The sequence below is a fragment of the Ambystoma mexicanum genome, chromosome 2q (genome assembly GCF_040938575.1).
Source record: "Ambystoma mexicanum isolate Mex_15411 chromosome 2q, UKY_AmexF1_1, whole genome shotgun sequence".
NCBI lineage: Eukaryota > Metazoa > Chordata > Amphibia > Caudata > Ambystomatidae > Ambystoma > Ambystoma mexicanum.
In genome coordinates, this window is record NC_090924.1 from 1,436,873,654 (window position 1) to 1,436,895,869 (window position 22,216).

Genomic DNA, 22,216 nt, shown 5'->3' on the forward strand with positions numbered 1-22,216 from the left:
GGTGTATCATGTGCAGTTCCCTTACTGTGTGAAGGTGTGCACTCTGATAGATGTATCATGTGCAGCTCTCTTCCTGTCCTGTGTGAAGGCATGCATACTGAAAGGTGTATCATGTGCAGCTCTCTTCCTGTCCTGTGTGAAGGTATGCACTCTGATAGGTGTATCATGTGCAGCTCTCTTCCTATCCTGTGTGAAGGTATGCACTCTGATAGGTGTATCATGTGCAGCTCTCTTCCTGTGGGAAGGTGCGCACTCTGATAGGTGTATCATGTGCAGCTCTCTTCATGTGTGAAGGTGCGCACTCTGATAAGTGTATCATGTGCAGTTCTCTTCCTGTGTGAAGGTGTGCACTCTGATAGGTGTATCATGTGCAGCTCTCTTCCTGTCCTGTGTGAAGGTATGCACTCTGATAGGTATATCATGTGCAGCTCTCTTCCTGTCCTGTGTGAAGGTATGCACTCGGATAGGTGTATCATGTGCAGCTCTCTTTCTGTGTGAAGGTGTGCATACTGATAGGTGTTTCATGTGTAGCTCTCTTCCTGTGTGATGGTGTGCACTCTGATAGGTGTATCATGTGCAGTTCTCTTCCTGTGTGAAGGTGTGCACTCTGATAGGTGTATCATGTGCAGCTCTCTTCCTGTCCTGTGTGAAGGTATGCATACTGATAGGTGTATCATGTGCAGCTCTCTTCCTGTCCTGTGTGAAGGTATGCATACTGATAGGTTATCATGTGCAGCTCTCTTCCTGTCCTGTGTGAAGGTATGCATACTGATAGGTGTATCATGTGCAGCTTTCTTCCTGTCCTGTGTGAAGGTATGCACTCAGATAGGTGTATCATGTGCAACTCACGTTCCTTGTGAAGGTGTGCATACTGATAGGTGTTTCATGTGTAGCTCTCCTCCTGTGTGATGCTGTCCACTCTGATAGGTGTATCATGTGCAGTTCTCTTACTGTGTGAAGGTGTGCACTCTGATAGGTGTATCATGTGCAGCTCTCTTCCTGTCCTGTGTGAAGGCATGCATACTGATAGGTGTATCATGTGCAGCTCTCTTCCTGTCCTGTGTGAAGGTATGCACTCTGATAGTTGTATCATGTGCAGTTCTCTTACTGTGTGAAGGTGTGTACTCTGATAGGTGTATCATGTGCAGTTCTCTTCCTGTCCTGTGTGAAGACATGCATACTGATAGGTGTATCATGTGCAGCTCTCTTCCTGTCCTGTGTGAAGGTATGCACTCTGATAGGTGTATCATGTGCAGCTCTCTTCCTGTGGGAAGGTGCGCACTCTGATAGGTGTATCATGTGCAGCTCTCTTCCTGTCCTGTGTGAAGGTATGCACCCTGATAAGTGTATAATGTGCAGCTCTCTTCCTGTGTGAAGGTGTGCACTCTGATAGGTGTATCATGTGCAGTTCTCTTCCTGTGTGAACGTGTGCACTCCGATAGGTGTATCATGTGCAGCTCTCTTCCTGTCCTGTGTGAAGGTATGCACTCTGATAGGTGTATCATGTGCAGCTCTCTTCCTGTCCTGTGTGAAGGTATGCACTCGATAGGTGTATCATGTGCAGCTCTCTTTCTGTGTGAAGGTGTGCATACTGATAGGTGTTTCATGTGTAGCTCTCTTCCTGTGTGATGGTGTGCACTCTGATAGGTGTATCATGTGCAGTTATCTTCCTGTGTGAAGGTGTGCACTCTGATAGGTGTATCATGTGCAGCTCTCTTCCTGTCCTGTGTGAAGGTATGCATACCGATAGGTGTATCATGTGCAGCTCTCTTCCTGTCCTGTGTGAAGGTATGCATACTGATAGGTTATCATGTGCAGCTCTCTTCCTGTCCTGTGTGAAGGTATGCATACTAATAGGTGTATCATGTGCAGCTCTCTTCCTGTCCTGTGAGAAGGTATGCACACGGATAGGTGTATCATGTGCAGCTCTCTTTCTGTGTGAAGGTGTGCATACTGATAGGTGTTTCATGTGTAGCTCTCTTCCTGTGTGATGGTGTGCACTCTGATAGGTGTATCATGTGCAGTTCTCTTACTGTGTGAAGGTGTGCACTCTGATAGGTGTATCATGTGCAGCTCTCTTCCTGTCCTGTGTGAAGGCATGAATACTGATAGGTGTTTCATGTGCAGCTCTCTTCCTGTCCTGTGTGAAGGCATGCATACTGATAGGTGTATCATGTGCAGCTCTCTTCCTGTCCTGTGTGAAGGTATGCACTCTGATAGGTGTATCATGTGCAGTTCTCTTACTGTGTGAAGGTGTGCACTCTGATAGGTGTATCATGTGCAGTTCTCTTCCTGTCCTGTGTGAAGGCATGCATACTGATAGGTGTATCATGTGCAGCTCTCTTCCTGTCCTGTGTGAAGGTATGCACTCTGATAGGTGTATCATGTGCAGCTCTCTTCCTGTGGGAAGGTGTGCACTTTGATAGGTGTATCATGTGCAGCTCTCTTCCTGTGTGAAGGTGCGCACTCTGATAGCTGTATCATGTGCAGCTCTCTTCCTGTCCTGTGTGAAGGTATGCACCCTGATAAGTGTATAATGTGCAGCTCTCTTCCTGTGTGAAGGTGTGCACTCTTATAGGTGTATCTTGTGCAGCTCTCTTCCTGTCCTGTGTGAAGGTATGCATACTGATAGGTGTATCATGTGCAGCTCTCTTCCTGTCCTGTGTGAAGGTATGCACTCGGATAGGTGTATCATATGCAGCTCTCTTTCTGTGTGAAGGTGTGCATACTGATAGGTGTTTCATGTGTAGCTCTCTTCCTGTGTGATGGTGTGCACTCTGATAGGTGTATCATGTGCAGCTCTCTTCCTGTGTGAAGGTGTGCACTCCGATAGGTGTATCATGTGCAGCTCTCTTCCTGTCCTGTGTGAAGGTATGCACTCTGATAGGTGTATCATGTGCAGCTCTCTTCCTGTCCTGTGTGAAGGTATGCACTTGATAGGTGTATCATGTGCAGCTCTCTTTCTGTGTGAAGGTGTGCATACTGATAGGTGTTTCATGTGTATCTCTCTTCCTGTGTGATGGTGTGCACTCTGATAGGTGTATCATGTGCAGTTATCTTCCTGTGTGAAGGTGTGCACTCTGATAGGTGTATCATGTGCAGCTCTCTTCCTGTCCTGTGTGAAGGTATGCATACTGATAGGTGTATCATGTGCAGCTCTCTTCCTGTTCTGTGTGAAGGTATGCATACTGATAGGTGTATCATGTGCAGCTCTCTTCCTGTCTGTGTGAAGGTATGCATACTAATAGGTGTATCATGTGCAGCTCTCTTCCTGTCCTGTGTGAAGGTATGCACTCGGATAGGTGTATCATGTGCAGCTCTCTTTCTGTGTGAAGGTGTGCATACTGATAGGTGTTTCATGTGTAGCTCTCTTCCTGTGTGATGGTGTGCACTCTGATAGGTGTATCATGTGCAGTTCTCTTACTGTGTGACGGTGTGCACTCTGATAGGTGTATCATGTGCAGCTCTCTTCCTGTCTTGTGTGAAGGTATGCATACTGATAGGTTATCATGTGCAGCTCTCTTCCTGTCCTGTGTGAAGGTATGCATACTGATAGGTTATCATGTGCAGCTCTCTTCCTGTCCTGTGTGAAGTTATGCATACTAATAGGTGTATCATGTGCAGCTCTCTTCCTGTCCTGTGAGAAGGTATGCACTCGGATAGGTGTATCATGTGCAGCTCTCTTTCTGTGTGAAGGTGTGCATACTGATAGGTGTTTCATGTGTAGCTCTCTTCCTGTGTGATGGTGTGCACTCTGATAGGTGTATCATGTGCAGTTCTCTTACTGTGTGAAGGTGTGCACTCTGATAGGTGTATCATGTGCAGCTCTCTTTCTGTGTGAAGGTGTGCATACTGATAGGTGTTTCATGTGTAGCTCTCTTCCTGTGTGATGGTGTGCACTCTGATAGGTGTATCATGTGCAGTTCTCTTACTGTGTGAAGGTGTGCACTCTGATAGGTGTATCATGTGCAGCTCTCTTCCTGTCCTGTGTGAAGGTATGCATACTGATAGGTTATCATGTGCAGCTCTCTTCCTGTCCTGTGTGAAGGTATGCATACTGATAGGTTATCATGTGCAGCTCTCTTCCTGTCCTGTGTGAAGGTATGCATACTAATAGGTGTATCATGTGCAGCTCTCTTCCTGTCCTGTGAGAAGGTATGCACTCGGATAGGTGTATCATGTGCAGCTCTCTTTCTGTGTGAAGGTGTGCATACTGATAGGTGTTTCATGTGTAGCTCTCTTCCTGTGTGATGGTGTGCACTCTGATAGGTGTATCATGTGCAGTTCTCTTACTGTGTGAAGGTGTGCACTCTGATAGGTGTATCATGTGCAGCTCTCTTCCTGTCCTGTGTGAAGGCATGAATACTGATAGGTGTTTCATGTGCAGCTCTCTTCCTGTCCTGTGTGAAGGCATGCATACTGATAGGTGTATCATGTGCAGCTCTCTTCCTGTCCTGTGTGAAGGTATGCACTCTGATAGGTGTATCATGTGCAGTTCTCTTACTGTGTGAAGGTGTGCACTCTGATAGGTGTATCATGTGCAGTTCTCTTCCTGTCCTGTGTGAAGGCATGCATACTGATAGGTGTATCATGTGCAGCTCTCTTCCTGTCCTGTGTGAAGGTATGCACTCTGATAGGTGTATCATGTGCAGCTCTCTTCCTGTGGGAAGGTGTGCACTTTGATAGGTGTATCATGTGCAGCTCTCTTCCTGTGTGAAGGTGCGCACTCTGATAGCTGTATCATGTGCAGCTCTCTTCCTGTCCTGTGTGAAGGTATGCACCCTGATAAGTGTATAATGTGCAGCTCTCTTCCTGTGTGAAGGTGTGCACTCTTATAGGTGTATCTTGTGCAGCTCTCTTCCTGTCCTGTGTGAAGGTATGCATACTGATAGGTGTATCATGTGCAGCTCTCTTCCTGTCCTGTGTGAAGGTATGCACTCGGATAGGTGTATCATATGCAGCTCTCTTTCTGTGTGAAGGTGTGCATACTGATAGGTGTTTCATGTGTAGCTCTCTTCCTGTGTGATGGTGTGCACTCTGATAGGTGTATCATGTGCAGCTCTCTTCCTGTGTGAAGGTGTGCACTCCGATAGGTGTATCATGTGCAGCTCTCTTCCTGTCCTGTGTGAAGGTATGCACTCTGATAGGTGTATCATGTGCAGCTCTCTTCCTGTCCTGTGTGAAGGTATGCACTTGATAGGTGTATCATGTGCAGCTCTCTTTCTGTGTGAAGGTGTGCATACTGATAGGTGTTTCATGTGTATCTCTCTTCCTGTGTGATGGTGTGCACTCTGATAGGTGTATCATGTGCAGTTATCTTCCTGTGTGAAGGTGTGCACTCTGATAGGTGTATCATGTGCAGCTCTCTTCCTGTCCTGTGTGAAGGTATGCATACTGATAGGTGTATCATGTGCAGCTCTCTTCCTGTTCTGTGTGAAGGTATGCATACTGATAGGTGTATCATGTGCAGCTCTCTTCCTGTCTGTGTGAAGGTATGCATACTAATAGGTGTATCATGTGCAGCTCTCTTCCTGTCCTGTGTGAAGGTATGCACTCGGATAGGTGTATCATGTGCAGCTCTCTTTCTGTGTGAAGGTGTGCATACTGATAGGTGTTTCATGTGTAGCTCTCTTCCTGTGTGATGGTGTGCACTCTGATAGGTGTATCATGTGCAGTTCTCTTACTGTGTGAAGGTGTGCACTCTGATAGGTGTATCATGTGCAGCTCTCTTCCTGTCCTTTGTGAAGGCATGAATACTGATAGGTGTTTCATGTGCAGCTCTCTTCCTGTCCTGTGTGAAGGTATGCACTCTGATAGGTGTATCATGTGCAGCTCTCTTCCTGTGTGAAGGTGTGCACTCTGATAGGTTTATCATGTGCAGCTCTCTTCCTGTGTGAAGGTGCACGCTCAGTCTGATAAGTGCAATATAATTAGTCTGTCCAATACGCATAACAAATATTTTGATTGAGAACAATCATATGTTTTTTTATTATGTAGTTGTGCTATTAAAGATAAACTTTAACCACTCATTAACACTAATTGTCCACCACTAATGTAGTTTAAGTCACGATATGTATTGCCACTGTTCTTGGCCTTGCCATATAATACTGTCCCAGGCCTGCCTGATAAGTGTATCATATGCAGCTCTCTTCCTGTGTGGAGGTGCACGCTTAGATCCTGATCACAAGTTGGGTGGAGCGGTAAAAATGTGGCAATAATGCTATTACAGGCGCATTGCGGTTCCGCCCAACTCGAAGTCAGCAGCTTTACATCCAGCCCTGAGCTGGAGGCAAATCTGCCGACTTTCGTTCCATTTTCTGCACAATTACCGTGACGCAAATTGCACCACCGTAATTGCGTCGAAAATGCCCCATTGGGGACATTACTGCTTTCTTTACAACTGCCTTTTTCAGGTGCAACACACATATCTGCTCTTGGCCTCTTTGTCCAGTGGTCTAGGGGTCGCAAGGACAGATCTCTCGTGCATGTATTATGCTTATCTGTTTTCCAGGCTGGAGATATAATGTCATACAAATAAATATCCAGCCGTATTCCTTATCTGTGGGCTAAAGCTATTGTGTACACAGTTATTTCGAGTCAAAAACGTAAAGGGAGAATCAATAAAAGGCGTTCTGCGCAGCCTCATTCTTATTTAGTCGCGCCCTGAAACACTTGGGTATGGGCGCGATATAAATAAACTATCATTTAAGGGAGTGAAGTTAGCCTGATGAAAAAGTGCCCTGTGAAGCCACCTTCTTATCTAAGAGCATGAAGTCAGTCTGTTAAAGAGGCGCCCTGTGTGGCCACATTGTAATTAATGGTGTGACGTCATACAGAAAGAGATGTCCAGTGTGTCAACATTCTTGTCTAAGGGTGTGAAGTCAGTCTGATATAGAAGCATCCTGTGAAGTCACTCTTATAAAGAGGCACCCTGTGTGGCCACATTCTTATCTATGGGTGTGAAGTCACTCTTATAAAGAGGCACCCTGTGAAGTCACTCTTATAAAGAGGCACCCTGAGTGGCCACATTCTTATCTAAGGGTGTGAATTCACACTTATAAAGAGGCACCCTGTGTGGCCACATTCTTATCTAAGGGTGTGAATTCACGCTTATAAAGAGGCACCCTGTGTGGCCACATTCTTATCTAAGGGTGTGAAGTCACACTTATAAAGAGGCACCCTGTGTGGCCACATTCTTATCTATGGGTGTGAAGTCACTCTTATAAAGGGGCACCCTGTGAAGTCACTCTTATAAAGAGGCACCCTGAGTGGCCTCATTCTTATCTAAGGGTGTGAATTAACGCTTATAAAGAGGCACCCTGTGTGGCCACATTCTTATCTAAGGGTGTGAAGTCACACTTATAAAGAGGCACCCTGTGTGGCCACATTCTTATCTATGGGTGTGAAGTCACTCTTATAAAGAGGCACCCTGTGTGGCCACATTCTTATCTAAGGGCATGAAGTCAGTCTGATATGGAAGCATCCTGTGCAACCACATAGCTATCGAAGTTAGTGAAGTCAGTCCGATAAAGAGGTTCCCTCTCCTGCCACATTCTTATGCAAGGGTGTGAAGTCACTCTTACAAAGAGGTGCCCCGTCCAGCCACATTCTTATCTAAGGGTGTGAAGTCAGTCTGATAAAGAGGTTCCCTCTCCTGGAACATTCTTATCTAAGGGTGTGAAGTTAGTCTGATAAAGAGGTTCCCGCTCCCGCCACAATCTTATGTAAGGGTGTGAAGTCACTCTTATAAAGAGGTGCCCCGTCCAGCCACATTCTTATCTAAGGGTGTGAAGTCAGTCTGATAAAGAGGTTCCCTCTCCTGGCACATTCTTATCTAAGGGTGTGAAGTCACTCTTATGAAGAGGTGCCCCGTCCAGCCACATTCTTATCTAAGGGTGTGAAGTCAGTCTGATATAGAAGCATCCTGTGAAGTCACTCTTATAAAGAGGCACCCTGAGTGGCCACATTCTTATCTAAGGGTGTGAAGTCACACTTATAAAGAGGCACCCTGTGTGGCCACATTCTTATCTATGGGTGTGAATTCACACTTATAAAGAGGCACCCTGTGTGGCCACATTCCTATCTAAGGGTGTGAATTCACGCTTATAAAGAGGCACCCTGTGTGGCCACATTCTTATCTAAGGGTGTGAAGTCACTCTTATAAAGAGGCACCCTGAGTGGCAACATTCTTATCTAAGGGTGTGAATTCACACTTATAAAGAGGCACCCTGTGTGGCCACATTCCTATCTAAGGGTGTGAATTCACGCTTATAAAGAGGCACCCTGTGTGGCCACATTCTTATCTAAGGGTGTGAAGTCACTCTTATAAAGAGGCACCCTGAGTGGCAACATTCTTATCTAAGGGTGTGAATTCACACTTATAAAGAGGCACCCTGTGTGGCCACATTCCTATCTAAGGGTGTGAATTCACGCTTATAAAGAGGCACCCTGTGTGGCCACATTCTTATCTAAGGGTGTGAAGTCACACTTATAAAGAGGCACCCTGTGTGGCCACATTCTTATCTATGGGTGTGAAGTCACTCTTATAAAGAGGCACCCTGTGAAGTCACTCTTATAAAGAGGCACCCTGAGTGGCCACATTCTTATCTAAGGGTGTGAATTAACGCTTATAAAGAGGCACCCTGTGTGGCCACATTCTTATCTAAGGGTGTGAAGTCACGCTTATAAAGAGGCACCCTGTGTGTCCACATTCTTATCTACGGGTGTGAAGTCACTCTTATAAAGAGGCACCTTATGTGGCCACATTCCATTCTAAGGGTGTGAAGTCACGCTTATAAAGAGGCACCCTGTGTGGCCACATTCTTATCTAAGGGTGTGAAGTCATGCTTATAAAGAGGCACTCTGTGTGGCCACATTCTTATCTAAGGGTGTGAAGTCAAGCTTATAAAGAGTCACCCTGTGTGGCCACATTCTTATCTAAGGGTGTGAAGTCACGCTTATAAAGAGGTGCCCTGTCAGCCACATTCTTATATAGAGGTGTGAAGTCTTTCTGATAAAGAGGCACCCTGTCCAGCCACATTCTTATTTAAGGGTGTGAAGTCTTTCTGATACAGAGGTGCCCTGTGTGGCCACATTCATATCTAAGGGTGTGAAGTCAGTCTGATAAAGAGGTTCCCTCTCTCTCCTGCCACATTCTTATCTACGGGTGTGAAGTCACTCTTATAAAGAGGCACCCTGTGTGGCCACATTCTTATCTAAGGGTGTGAAGTCTTTCTCATACAGAGGTAACCTGTTCGGCCACATTCTTATCTAAAGGTGTGAAGTCACACTTATAACGAGGCAGCCTGTGTGGCCACATTCTTATCTAAGGGTGTGAAGTCACGCTTATAAAGAGGCACCCTGTCTGGCCACATTCTTATCTAAGGGTGTGAAGTCTTTCTGATACAGAGGTTCCCTCTCCCGGCACATTCTTATCTAGGGGTGTGAAGTCTTTCTCATACAGAGGTGCCCTGTGTGGCCACATTCTTATCTAAGGGTGTGAAGTCTTTCTCATACAGAGGTGACCTGTTCGGCCACATTCTTATCTAAATGTGTGAAGTCTTTCTGATAAAGAGGTGCCCTGTCCCGCCACATTCTTATCTACATGTGTGAAGTCAGTCTGATAAAGAGGTTCCCTCTCCCGCCACATTTTTATCTAAGGGTGTGAAGTCTTTTTGATAAAGAGGTTCCATGTCCCGCCACATTCTTATCTACGGGTGTGAAGTCAGTATGATAAAGAGGTTCCCTCTCCAGCCACATTCTTATCTAAGGGTGTGAAGTCTTTATGATAAAGAGGTTCCCTCTCCCGCCACATTCTTATCTACGGGTGTAAAGTCACTCTTATAATGAGGCTCCCTGTGTGGCCACATTCTTATCTAAGGGCGTGAAGTCACGCTTATAAAGAGGCACCCTGTGTGGCCACATTCTAATCTAGGGGTGTGAAGTCACTCTTATAAAGAGGCACCCTGTGTGGCTACATTCTTAACTAAGGGTGTGAAGTCACACTTATAAAGAAGCACCCTGTGTGGCCACATTCTTATCTAAGGGTCTGAAGTTACACTTATAAAGAGGCACCCTGTGTGGCCACATTCTTATCTAAGGGTGTGAAGTCACGCTTATAAAGAGGCACCCTGTGTGGCCACATTCTTATCTAAGGGTGTGAAGTCACACTTATAAAGAGGCGCACTGTCCAGCCACATTCTTATCTAGGGGTGTGAAGTCTTTCTGATAAAGAGGTGCTCTGTGCGGCCACATTCTTATCTAAGGGTGTGAAGTCAGTCTGATAAAGAGGTTCCCTCTCCTGCCACATTCTTATCTATGGGTGTGAAGTCAGTCTGATAAAGAGGTTCCCTCTCCCAGCACATTCTTATCTAGGGGTGTGAAGTCTTTCTGATACAGAGGTGCCATGTGCGGCCACATTCTTATCTAAAGGTGTGAAGTCTTTCTGATTAAGGGGTTCCCTCTCCCGCAACTTTCTTATCTAAGGGTGTGAAGTCAGTCTGATGCAGAGGTGCCCTGTGCGGCCACATTCTTATCTAAGGGTGTGAAGTCAGTCTGATGCAGAGGTGCCCTTGCGGCCACATTCTTATCTACGGGTGTGAAGTCACTCTTATAAAGAGGCACCCTGTGTGGCCACATTCTTATCTAATGGTGTGAAGTCTTTCAGATACAGAGGCGCCCTGTGCAGCCACATTCTTATCTAAGTGTGAGAAGTCTTTCTGATACAGAGGTGCCCCGTGCGGCCACATTCTTATCTAAGGGTGTGAAGTCAGTCTGATACAGAGGTGCCCTGTGAGGCCCTCTTCTTATCTAAGGGTGAGAAGTCTTTCTGATACAGAAGTGCCCTGGGCAGCCACATTCTTATCTAAGAGTGCAAGGCTCCTTACCCGGGTGTCCTGTGTACGGCGGCCAGCAGGTCAGGGTTCTCGTAATCCCAGTCCAGCTCCACGGCAGCGATGAAATGAGTCCTGGTGAAGGCTGCACTCATCCGAGTGAGGCACAGGAGCCAGAAGGTGCAGAGGTGGATCCGCGCCATCCCAGCAGTCACGGGACTCAGACGCACAAGTGGGGAGCAGTAGAAGGTCCCAAAGGCATGCCTCGTGCCCCCTGAGAGGGTCTGGGCCGCTGAAGGCTCAGAAGGTAACCCCCCTGTGTTACTTCTTCCCACCAGAGAGGACCTCTTCCGTGCTCTCACCTTCGAGGTGAAGCCCCCTGAGAGCTCTTCCTTTAGAGGGGAGGGCACCCCTGGAATGATAGGGCGCCCGCGGCGAGTGCCCCCTGAGGGGTGTGCACCCGAGGGGTGTTAGAGTACACCCAGCGAGCGCTCCTGCGGAGAGATGGGTCTCCTGTGATAAGTGACCCCTCTGCCAGCTCCCGGAGCTTGAGAAGGCGCGCACGCACAAGGCTATATGAGAGGGGCGTTGCCGTCCACCACACCCCACACCCTGCAGGGCAGGATCTGGGGCCTGCCAGGGCCGTAGGAGGAGAGGAAACCGCGCAAGGAAACGGGAGGCTCGCTGGGATGGCGTAACCCTTTCAGGAAGGAGAGCGGCGCCTGCAGAGCGATAGGGAACCGGGAAGATGTGGCATTGGAGCCCGCGAGCTGCACGTGAAGCCAGCCGGGCTGGGGCGGAGTCACGCGTCTGGCACTGGATCAGTCAGGGCGAGACTGTAAGACCCAGTGGTAGAAGTGCACCGAAGAAAGTAGTGGAACCGCGGTCTCGGCGGGGGAGAGAGTAGGCGAATCATAGTGCAAGAAGGCGTTGCGGCCGCAGCATTGCAATAGTCCAAGCCTAAGGCTCCTATTACAACTTTACCCTTGCACAGGGACATGAATGCAGCAATCCTCTGGCTAGAATGGGGAATATGGTTGTAAAAAGTAGAGGAATGGTAAACAGAAAAAAAGTAGTGGAACACCGCTCCGACCGTTCCCGCTCACTTCGATCACTGGGAGCTCGGTCTGCTTTCGTGACCTGACATCACTGGACTGAACGCGGGTGGAACACAGGTAGCAGTGAAAGGTCCTGTCACAATGGTGTAATGTACTGTACCTGCCTGCACATTACAGTCTCCCTCCTTGACACCCTGCCAGGAGCCCTGCCGATCTACCATGCAGAATTTAAGAGATGCAAGTCTGGCAGGAGGGCTACAGGAATGCCACAGGAACATGACTTTTAATACTTAGAGATAGTGATTTTGCACCCCAATTTAGCAGGTGTTAAATTGGAAGAATTCGTTTTGTCTTATCGGTGGCACTTCAGCGCCACAAATAACGTCAGTGCATAACACTGAGCCCATCTGATCACGACGTTTTTACTTATATCGTTATTATTATTATTAGTTTACCTTTACATTTGATTGTGACTGCATATGCTGTATGGATGGTAAGTATAGCAGAGCCCTCAACTGTAGACAGTTGCCCTGTGGGTTCGGATACGTTTTATTCCCGCTGCCTATCCCCCTATAGATCTGCGCCCCATCGCATACAGCTGAGTCCCAGGAAATGTTTGGGCAGCTGTCGCATAGTCTCTACACCTCAATACGCTCTGCGCCTCTTCTTTACCCATTCTATAGCTTCCAACGCCTCTATACCACTGGGAGGTGTAGAGGAAGCTTCGGCTTGGGAGGCTAGCTCAGGGGCAATGCGCTCGCCTTGGAAGCAAGAGATGTGGAGCAACACAGGCTCGATCCCCGGGTCCGCGCCTAGAAACCTCTGGGTATTAAGCGCGTTATAAACAACCCATTAAAATTATACAAGGCCTCTTTCCCACTCTGAGCGGTCCATTCTGAGCGGTTCTGAACAGCTCCCTAGACTGGGGCATGCCCTGCTCTGCTCCTTTCTCTGGTCTTTTTAAATTACAGGCTGTTGAAGGGACATCCTTCCTACAGCACTTCAGGGCCACAACAAATGTCAGGAGGCACTGTACAGATATAAGATAACATAGCATGATGTGTGTATATATATATATGTCACAATTTATTGTACCTGGCCCTCAAGAGTGGGCTCTACAACTTGTTTTCCCTGATAATGTCACTTACCGCTTAGGGGTCAAATAAACTCTGCAACATTAATGCAATCCTACCTCACCAGGACATTGCAATCTTTCCCTGTGGAGATCAGCCACCTCAGCACTTACTGTGAATTATACCTGCCTCTAATTTACAGTATTTAATAATAGTTTAATCAACTGCATCGGGTCTTCCCTTCCTTTGCCACCTACCGCTTGTTTGCCCCACACATCACACCCAACTCTTAGCACCGACACATCTGTCGGCTGCCTTGGCAAAAGCAGTTCTCTCCCCTGATACAAAGAGTGTGTCCAGAAGGCACACCTGGTGGTGGAAGCCTCCACACTGCAAGGGCCAGCTCGCACGCCTCTGGAGTCCATGCCGCAGACACTCCACACTGCTAGGGCCAGCTTCAGTGCCTCTGGAGTCCATGCTGCAGACACTCCACACTGCTAGGGCCTGCTTGCGCACCTCTGGAGTCCATGTCGCACACTCCACACTGCTAGGGCCAGCTTGAGCGCCTCTGGAGTCCATGCCGCAGACACTCCACACTGCTAGGGCCTGCTTGCACGCCTCTGGAGTCCATGCCGCAGACACTCCACACTGCTAGGGCCAGCTTCCGTGCCTCTGGAGTCCATGCCGCAGACACTCCACACTGCTAGGGCCAGCTTCAGTGCCTCTGGAGTCCATGCTGCAGACACTCCACACTGCAAGGGCCAGCTTGCACGCCTCTGGAGTCCATGCCGCAGACACTCCACACTGCAAGGGCCAGCTTGCACGCCTCTGGAGTCCATGCCGCAGACACTCCACACTGCTAGGGCCAGCTTGAGAGCCTCTGGAGTCCATGCCGCAGACACTCCACACTGCTAGGGCCTGCTTGCGCGCCTCTGGAGTCCATGCCGCAGACAGTCCACACTGCTAGGGCCAGCTTCAGTGCCTCTGGAGACCATGCTGCAGACACTCCACACTGCTAGGGCCAGCTTCAGTGCCTCTGGAGACCATGCCGCAAACACTCCACACTGCTAGGGCCTGCTTGCGCGCCTCTGGAGTCCATGCCGCAGACACTCCACACTGCTAGGGCCAGCTTCAGTGCCTCTGAAGACCATGCTGCAGACACTCCACACTGCTAGGGCCAGCTTCAGTGCCTCTGGAGACCATGCTGCAGACACTCCACACTGCTAGGGCCTGCTTGTGCGCCTCTGGAGTCCATGCCGCAGACACTCCACACTGCTAGGGCCAGCTTCAGTGCCTCTGGAGACCATGCTGCAGACACTCCACACTGCTAGGGCCAGCTTCAGTGCCTCTGGAGACCATGCTGCAGACACTCCACACTGCTAGGGCCTGCTTGCGCGCCTCTGGAGTCCATGCCGCAGGCACTGCACACTGCTAGGGCCAGCTTCAGTGCTTCTGGAGACCATGCTGCAGACACTCCACACTGCTAGGGCCTGCTTGCGCGCCTCTGGAGTCCATGCCGCAGACACTCCACACTGCTAGGGCCTGCTTGCGCGCCTCTGGAGTCCATGCCGCACACTCCACACTGCTAGGGCCAGCTTCAGTGCCTCTGGAGTCCATGCTGCAAACACTCCACACTGCTAGGGCCAGCTTCAGTGCCTCTGGAGTCCATGCCGCAGACACTCCACACTGCTAGGGCCTGCTTGCGCGCCTCTGGAGTCCATGCCGCAGACACTCCACACTGCTAGGGCCTGCTTGCGCGCCTCTGGAGTCCATGCCGCACACTCCACACTGCTAGGGCCAGCTTCAGTGCCTCAGGAGTCCATGCTGCAAACACTACACACTGCTAGGGCCAGCTTCAGTGCCTCTGGAGTCCATGCCGCAGACACTCCACACTGCTAGGGCCAACTTGAGCGCCTCTGGAGTCCATGCCGCAGACACTCCACACCGCTAGAGCCAGCTTGCGTGCCTCTGGAGTCCATGCCGCCGACACTCCACACTGCTAGGGCCAGCTTGAGTGCCTCTGGAGTCCATGCCGCAGAAACACTGCACTGCTAGGGCCAGCTTGCGCGCCTCTGGAGTCCATGCCACAGACACTGCACACTGCTAGGGCCAGCTTGAGCGCCTCTGGAGTCCATGCCGCAGACACACTGCACTGCTAGGGCCAGCTTGCGCGCCTCTGGAGTTCATGCCGCAGACACTCCACACTGCTAGGGCCTGCTTGCGTGCCTCTAGAGTCCATGCCGCAGACACACCACACTGCTAGGGCCAGCTTGAGCGCCTCTGGAGTCCATGCCGCAGACACTCCACACTGCTAGGGGCAGCTTGAGCGCGTCTGGAGTCCATGCCGCAGACACTCCACATTGCTAGGGCCAGCTTGAGCGCCTCTGGAGTCCATGCCGCAGACACTCCACACTGCTAGGGTCAGCTTGCGCACCTCTGGAGTCCATGCCGCAGACACTCCACACCGCTAGGGCCAGCTTGAGCACCTCTGGAGTCTATGCCGCAGACACTCCACACTGCTAGGGCCAGCTTCAGTGCCTCTGGAGTCCATGCTGCAAACACTCCACACTGCTAGGGCCAGCTTCAGTGCCTCTGGAGTCCATGCTGCAGACACTCCACACTGCTAGGGCCTGCTTGCGCGCCTCTGGAGTCCATGCCGCAGACACTCCACACTGCTAGGGCCAGCTTGAGCGCCTCTGGAGTCCATGCCGCAGACACTCCACACTGCTAGGGCCAGCTTGAGCGCCTCTGGAGTCCTTGCCGCAGACACTCCACACTGCTAGGGCCAGCTTGAGTGCCTCTGGAGTCCATGCCGCAGACACTCCACATTGCTGGGGCCAGCTTGAGTGCCTCTGGAGTCCATGCCGCAGACACTCCACACTGCTAGGGTCTGCCAGAGCGCCTCTGGAGTCCATGCCGCAGACACTCCACACTGCTAGGGCCAGCTTGAGCGCCCCTGGAGTCCATGCCGCCGACACTCCACACTGCTAGGGCCAGCTTGAGCGCCTCAGGAGTCCATGCCTCAGACACTCCACACTGCTAGGGCCAGCTTGAGTGCCTCTGGAGTCTATGCCGCAGACACTCCACACTGCTAGGGTCTGCTTGAGCGCCTCTGGAGTCCATGCCGCAGACACTCCACACTGCTAGGGCCAGCTTGAGCGCCTCTGGAGTCCATGCCGCAGACACTCCACATTGCTAGGGCCAGCTTGAGCGCCTCTGGAGTCCATGCCGCAGACACTCCACACTGGTAGGGTCAGCTTGCGCACCTCTGGAGTCCATGCCGCAGACACTCCACACCGCTAGGGCCAGCTTGAGCACCTCTGGAGTCTATGCCGCAGACACTCCACACTGCTAGGGCCAGCTTCAGTGCCTCTGGAGTCCATGCTGCAAACACTCCACACTGCTAGGGCCAGCTTCAGTGCCTCTGGAGTCCATGCTGCAGACACTCCACACTGCTAGGGCCTGCTTGCGCGCCTCTGGAGTCCATGCCGCAGACACTCCACACTGCTAGGGCCAGCTTGAGCGCCTCTGGAATCCATGCCGCAGACACTCCACACTGCTAGGGCCAGCTTGAGCGCCTCTGGAGTCCTTGCCGCAGACACTCCACACTGCTAGGGCCAGCTTGAGTGCCTCTGGAGTCCATGCCGCAGACACTCCACATTGCTAGGGCCAGCTTGAGTGCCTCTGGAGTCCATGCCGCAGACACTCCACACTGCTAGGGTCTGCCAGAGCGCCTCTGGAGTCCATGCCGCAGACACTCCACACTGCTAGGGCCAGCTTGAGCGCCCCTGGAGTCCATGCCGCCGACACTCCACACTGCTAGGGCCAGCTTGAGCGCCTCTGGAGTCCATGCCTCAGACACTCCACACTGCTAGGGCCAGCTTGAGTGCCTCTGGAGTCTATGCCGCAGACACTCCACACTGCTAGGGTCTGCTTGAGCGCCTCTGGAGTCCATGCCGCAGACACTCCACACTGCTAGGGCCAGCTTCAGCGCCTCTGGAGTCCATGCCGCAGACACTCCACACTGCTAGGGTCTGCTTGAGCGCCTCTGGAGTCCATGCCGCAGACACACTGCACTGCTACGGCCAGCTTGCGCGCCTCTGGAGTCCATGCCACAGACACTCCACACTGCTAGGGTCTGCTTGAGCACCTCTGGAGTCCATGCCACAGACACACTGCACTGCTAGGGTCTGCTTGAGCGCCTCTGGAGTCCATGCCGCAGACACTCCACACTGCTAGGGCCAGCTTCAGTGCCTCTGGAGTCCATGCCGCAGACACTCCACACTGCTAGGGCCAGCTTGATCGCCTCTGGAGTCCATGCCGCAGACACTCCACACTGCTAGGGCCAGCTTGAGCGCCTCTGGAGTCCTTGCCGCAGACACTCCACACTGCTAGGGCCAGCTTCAGTGCCTCTGGAGTCCATGCTGCAGACACTCCACACTGCTAGGGCCAGCTTGATCGCCTCTGGAGTCCATGCCTCAGACACTCCACACTGCTAGGGCCAGCTTGAGTGCCTCTGGAGTCCATGCCGCAGACACTCCACATTGCTAGGGCCAGCTTGAGTGCCTCTGGAGTCTATGCCGCAGACACTCCACACTGCTAGGGCCAGCTTGAGTGCCTCTGGAGTCTATGCCGCAGACACTCCACATAGGGCCAGCTTGAGCGCCCCTGGAGTCCATGCCGCAGACACTCCACACTGCTAGGGTCAGCTTGCGCACCTCTGGAGTCCATGCCGCAGACACTCCACACCGCTAGGGCCAGCTTGAGCACCTCTGGAGTCTATGCCGCAGACACTCCACACTGCTAGGGCCAGCTTCAGTGCCTCTGGAGTCCATGCTGCAAACACTCCACACTGCTAGGGCCAGCTTCAGTGCCTCTGGAGTCCATGCTGCAGACACTCCACACTGCTAGGGCCTGCTTGCGCGCCTCTGGAGTCCATGCCGCAGACACTCCACACTGCTAGGGCCAGCTTGAGCGCCTCTGGAGTCCTTGCCGCAGACACTCCACACTGCTAGGGCCAGCTTGAGTGCCTCTTGAGTCCATGCCGCAGACACTCCACATTGCTAGGGCCAGCTTGAGTGCCTCTGGAGTCCATGCCGCAGACACTCCACACTGCTAGGGTCTGCCAGAGTGCCTCTGGAGTCCATGCCGCAGAAACTCCACACTGCTAGGGCCAGCTAGAGCGCCCCTGGAGTCCATGCCGCCGACACTCCACACTGCTAGGGCCAGCTTGAGCGCCTCTGGAGTCCATGCCTCAGACACTCCACACTGCTAGGGCCAGCTTGAGTGCCTCTTGAGTCCATGCCGCAGACACTCCACACTGCTAGGGCCAGCTTCAGCACCTCTGGAGTCCATGCCGCAGACACTCCACACTGCTAGGGTCTGCTTGAGCGCCTCTGGAGTCCATGCCGCAGACACACTGCACTGCTACGGCCAGCTTGCGCGCCTCTGGAGTCCATGCCACAGACACTCCACACTGCTAGGGTCTGCTTGAGCGCCTCTGGAGTCCATGCCACAGACACACTGCACTGCTAGGGTCTGCTTGAGCGCCTCTGGAGTCCATGCCGCAGACACTCCACACTGCTAGGGCCAGCTTCAGTGCCTCTGGAGTCCATGCCGCAGACACTCCACACTGCTAGGGCCAGCTTGATCGCCTCTGGAGTCCATGCCGCAGACACTCCACACTGCTAGGGCCAGCTTCAGCGCCTCTGGAGTCCTTGCCGCAGACACTCCACACTGCTAGGGCCAGCTTCAGTGCCTCTGGAGTCCATGCTGCAGACACTCCACACTGCTAGGGCCTGCTTGCACGCCTCTGGAGTCAATGTCGCACACTCCACACTGCTAGGGCCAGCTTGATCGCCTCTGGAGTCCATGCCTCAGACACTCCACACTGCTAGGGCCAGCTTGAGCGCCTCTGGAGTCCATGCCGCAGACACTCCACATTGCTAGGGCCAGCTTGAGTGCCTCTGGAGTCTATGCCGCAGACACTCCACACTGCTAGGGCCAGCTTGAGCGCCTCTGGAGTCCATGCCTCAGACACTCCACACTGCTAGGGCCAGCTTGAGCGCCTCTGGAGTCCATGCCGCAGACACTCCACATTGCTAGGGCCAGCTTGAGTGCCTCTGGAGTCTATGCCGCAGACACTCCACACTGCTAGGGCCAGCTTGAGTGCCTCTGGAGTCCATGCCTCAGACACTCCACACTGCTAGGGCCAGCTTGAGCGCCTCTGGAGTCCATGCCGCAGACACTCCACATTGCTAGGGCCAGCTTGAGTGCCTCTGGAGTCTATGCCGCAGACACTCCACACTGCTAGGGCCAGCTTGATCGCCTCTGGAGTCCATGCGTCAGACACTCCACACTGCTAGGGCCAGCTTGAGTGCCTCTGGAGTCTATGCCGCAGACACTCCACATAGGGCCAGCTTGAGCGCCCCTGGAGTCCATGCCGCAGACACTCCACATTGCTAGGGCCAGCTTGAGTGCCTCTGGAGTCTATGCCGGAGACACTCCACACTGCTAGGGCCAGCTTGAGCGCCTCTGGAGTCCATGCCGCAGACACTCCACACTGCTAGGGCCTCCTGCTTGCGTGCCTCTAGAGTCCATGCCGCAGACACACCACACTGCCAGGGCCAGCTTGAGCGCCTCTGGAGTCCATGCCGCAGACACTCCACACTGCCAGGGCCAGCTTGAGTGCCTCTGGAGTCCATGCCGCAGACACTCCACACTGCCAGGGCCAGCTTGAGCGCCTCTGGAGTCCATGCCGCAGACACTCCACACTGCCAGGGCCAGCTTGAGCGCCTCTGGAGTCCATGCCGCAGACACTCCACACTGCCAGGGCCAGCTTGAGCGCCTCTGGAGTCCATGCCGCAGACACTCCACACTGCCAGGGCCAGCTTGAGCGCCTCTGGAGTCCATGCCGCAGACACTCCACACTGCCAGGGCCAGCTTGAGCGCCTCTGGAGTCCATGCCGCAGACACTCCACACTGCCAGGGCCAGCTTGAGCGCCTCTGGAGTCCATGCCGCAGACACTCCACACTGCCAGGGTCAGCTTGAGCGCCTCTGGAGTCCATGCCGCAGACACACCACACTGCCAGGGCCAGCTTGAGCGCCTCTGGAGTCCATGCCGCAGACACTCCACACTGCCAGGGCCAGCTTGAGCGCCTCTGGAGTCCATGCCGCAGACACTCCACACTGCCAGGGCCAGCTTGAGCGCCTCTGGAGTCCATGCCGCAGACACTCCACACTGCCAGGGCCAGCTTGAGCGCCTCTGGAGTCCATGCCGCAGACACTCCACACTGCCAGGGCCAGCTTGAGCGCCTCTGGAGTCCATGCCGCAGACACTCCACACTGCCAGGGCCCGCTTGAGCGCCTCTGGAGTCCATGCCGCAGACACTCCACACTGCCAGGGCCAGCTTGAGCGCCTCTGGAGTCCATGCCGCAGACACTCCACACTGCCAGGGCCAGCTTGAGCGCCTCTGGAGTCCATGCCGCAGACACTCCACACTGCCAGGGCCAGCTTGAGCGCCTCTGGAGTCCATGCCGCAGACACTCCACACTGCTAGGGCCAGCTTCAGTGCCTCTGGAGTCCATGCCGCAGACACTGCACACTGCTGGGCCAGCTTGAGCACCCCTGGAGTCCATGCTGCAGACACTCCGCACTGCTAGGGCCAGCTTGAGCGCCTCTGGAGTCCATGCCGCAGACTCTCCGCACTGCTAGGGCCAGCTTGAGCGCCTCTGGAGTCCATGCCGCAGACACACTGCACTGCTACGGCCAGCTTGCGCGCCTCTGGAGTCCATGCTGCAGACACTCCACACTGCTAGGGTCTGCTTGAGTGCCTCTGGAGTCCATGCCGCAGACACTCCACACTGCTAGGGCCAGCTTGAGCGCCTCTGGAGTCCATGCCGCAGACACTCCACACTGCTAGGGCCAGCTTCAGCGCCTCTGGAGTCCATGCCGCAGACACTCCACACTGCTAGGGTCTGCTTGAGCGCCTCTGGAGTCCATGCCGCAGACACACTGCACTGCTACGGCCAGCTTGCGCGCCTCTGGAGTCCATGCCGCAGACACTCCACACTGCTAGGGCCAGCTTGCGCGCCTCTGGAGTCCATGCCGCAGACACTCCACACTGCTAGGGCCAGCTTCAGTGCCTCTGGAGTCCATGCCGCAGACACTCCACACTGCTAGGGCCAGCTTGCGTGCCTCTGGAGTCCATGCCGCAGACACTCCACACTGCCAGGGCCTGCTTGAGCGCCCCTGGAGTCCATGCCGCAGACACTCCACACTGCCAGGGCCAGCTTGAGTGCCTCTGGAGTCCATGCCGCAGACACTCCGCACTGCTAGGGCAAGCTTGAGTGCCTCTGGAGTCTATGCCGCAGACACTCCACACTGCTAGGGCCAGCTTGAGCGCCTCTGGAGTCCATGCCGCACACTCCACACTGCTAGGGCAAGCTTGAGTGCCTCTGGAGTCTATGCCGCAGACACTCCACACTGCCAGGGCCAGCTTGAGCGCCTCTGGAGTCCATGCCGCACACTCCACACTGCTAGGGCAAGCTTGAGTGCCTCTGGAGTCTATGCCGCAGACACTCCACACTGCCAGGGCCAGCTTGAGCGCCTCTGGAGTCCATGCCGCACACTCCACACTGCTAGGGCAAGCTTGAGTGCCTCTGGAGTCTATGCCGCAGACACTCCACACTGCTAGGGCCAGCTTCAGTGCCTCTGGAGTCCATGCCGCAGACACTCCACACTGCTAGGGCCTGCTTGCGCGCCTCTGGAGTCCATGCCCCAGACACTCCACACTGCTAGGGCCTGCTTGCGCGCCTCTGGAGTCCATGCCGCAGACACTCCACACTGCTAGGGCCAGCTTGAGTGCCTCTGGAGTCTATGCCGCAGACACTCCACACTGCCAGGGCCAGCTTGAGCGCCTCTGGAGTCCATGCCGCACACTCCACACTGCTAGGGCAAGCTTGAGTGCCTCTGGAGTCTATGCCGCAGACACTCCACACTGCTAGGGCCAGCTTCAGTGCCTCTGGAGTCCATGCCGCAGACACTCCACACTGCTAGGGCCTGCTTGCGCGCCTCTGGAGTCCATGCCGCAGACACTCCACACCGCTAGGGCCTGCTTGCGCGCCTCTGGAGTCCATTGCCGCAGACACTCCACACTGCTAGGGCCTGCTTGCGCGCCTCTGGAGTCCATGCCGCACACTCCACACTGCTAGGGCAAGCTTGAGTGCCTCTGGAGTCTATGCCGCAGACAC

The 22,216-nt window shown here is 53.3% G+C and overlaps 1 protein-coding gene across 1 annotated transcript in view; it reads right to left on the reverse strand.

Annotated features, from left to right (window-relative positions):
- The window catches only part of F8 (coagulation factor VIII), a 906,500-nt gene extending 894,964 nt beyond the window's left edge, over positions 1–11,536 (reverse strand). The window contains exon 1 of the mRNA XM_069648978.1: positions 10,887–11,536. Coding sequence (XP_069505079.1) covers positions 10,887–11,035 — 149 coding nt within the window. The 5' untranslated portion in view covers positions 11,036–11,536. The remainder of the gene's footprint in view (positions 1–10,886) is intronic.
- Positions 11,537–22,216: the final 10,680 nt, after the last annotated feature.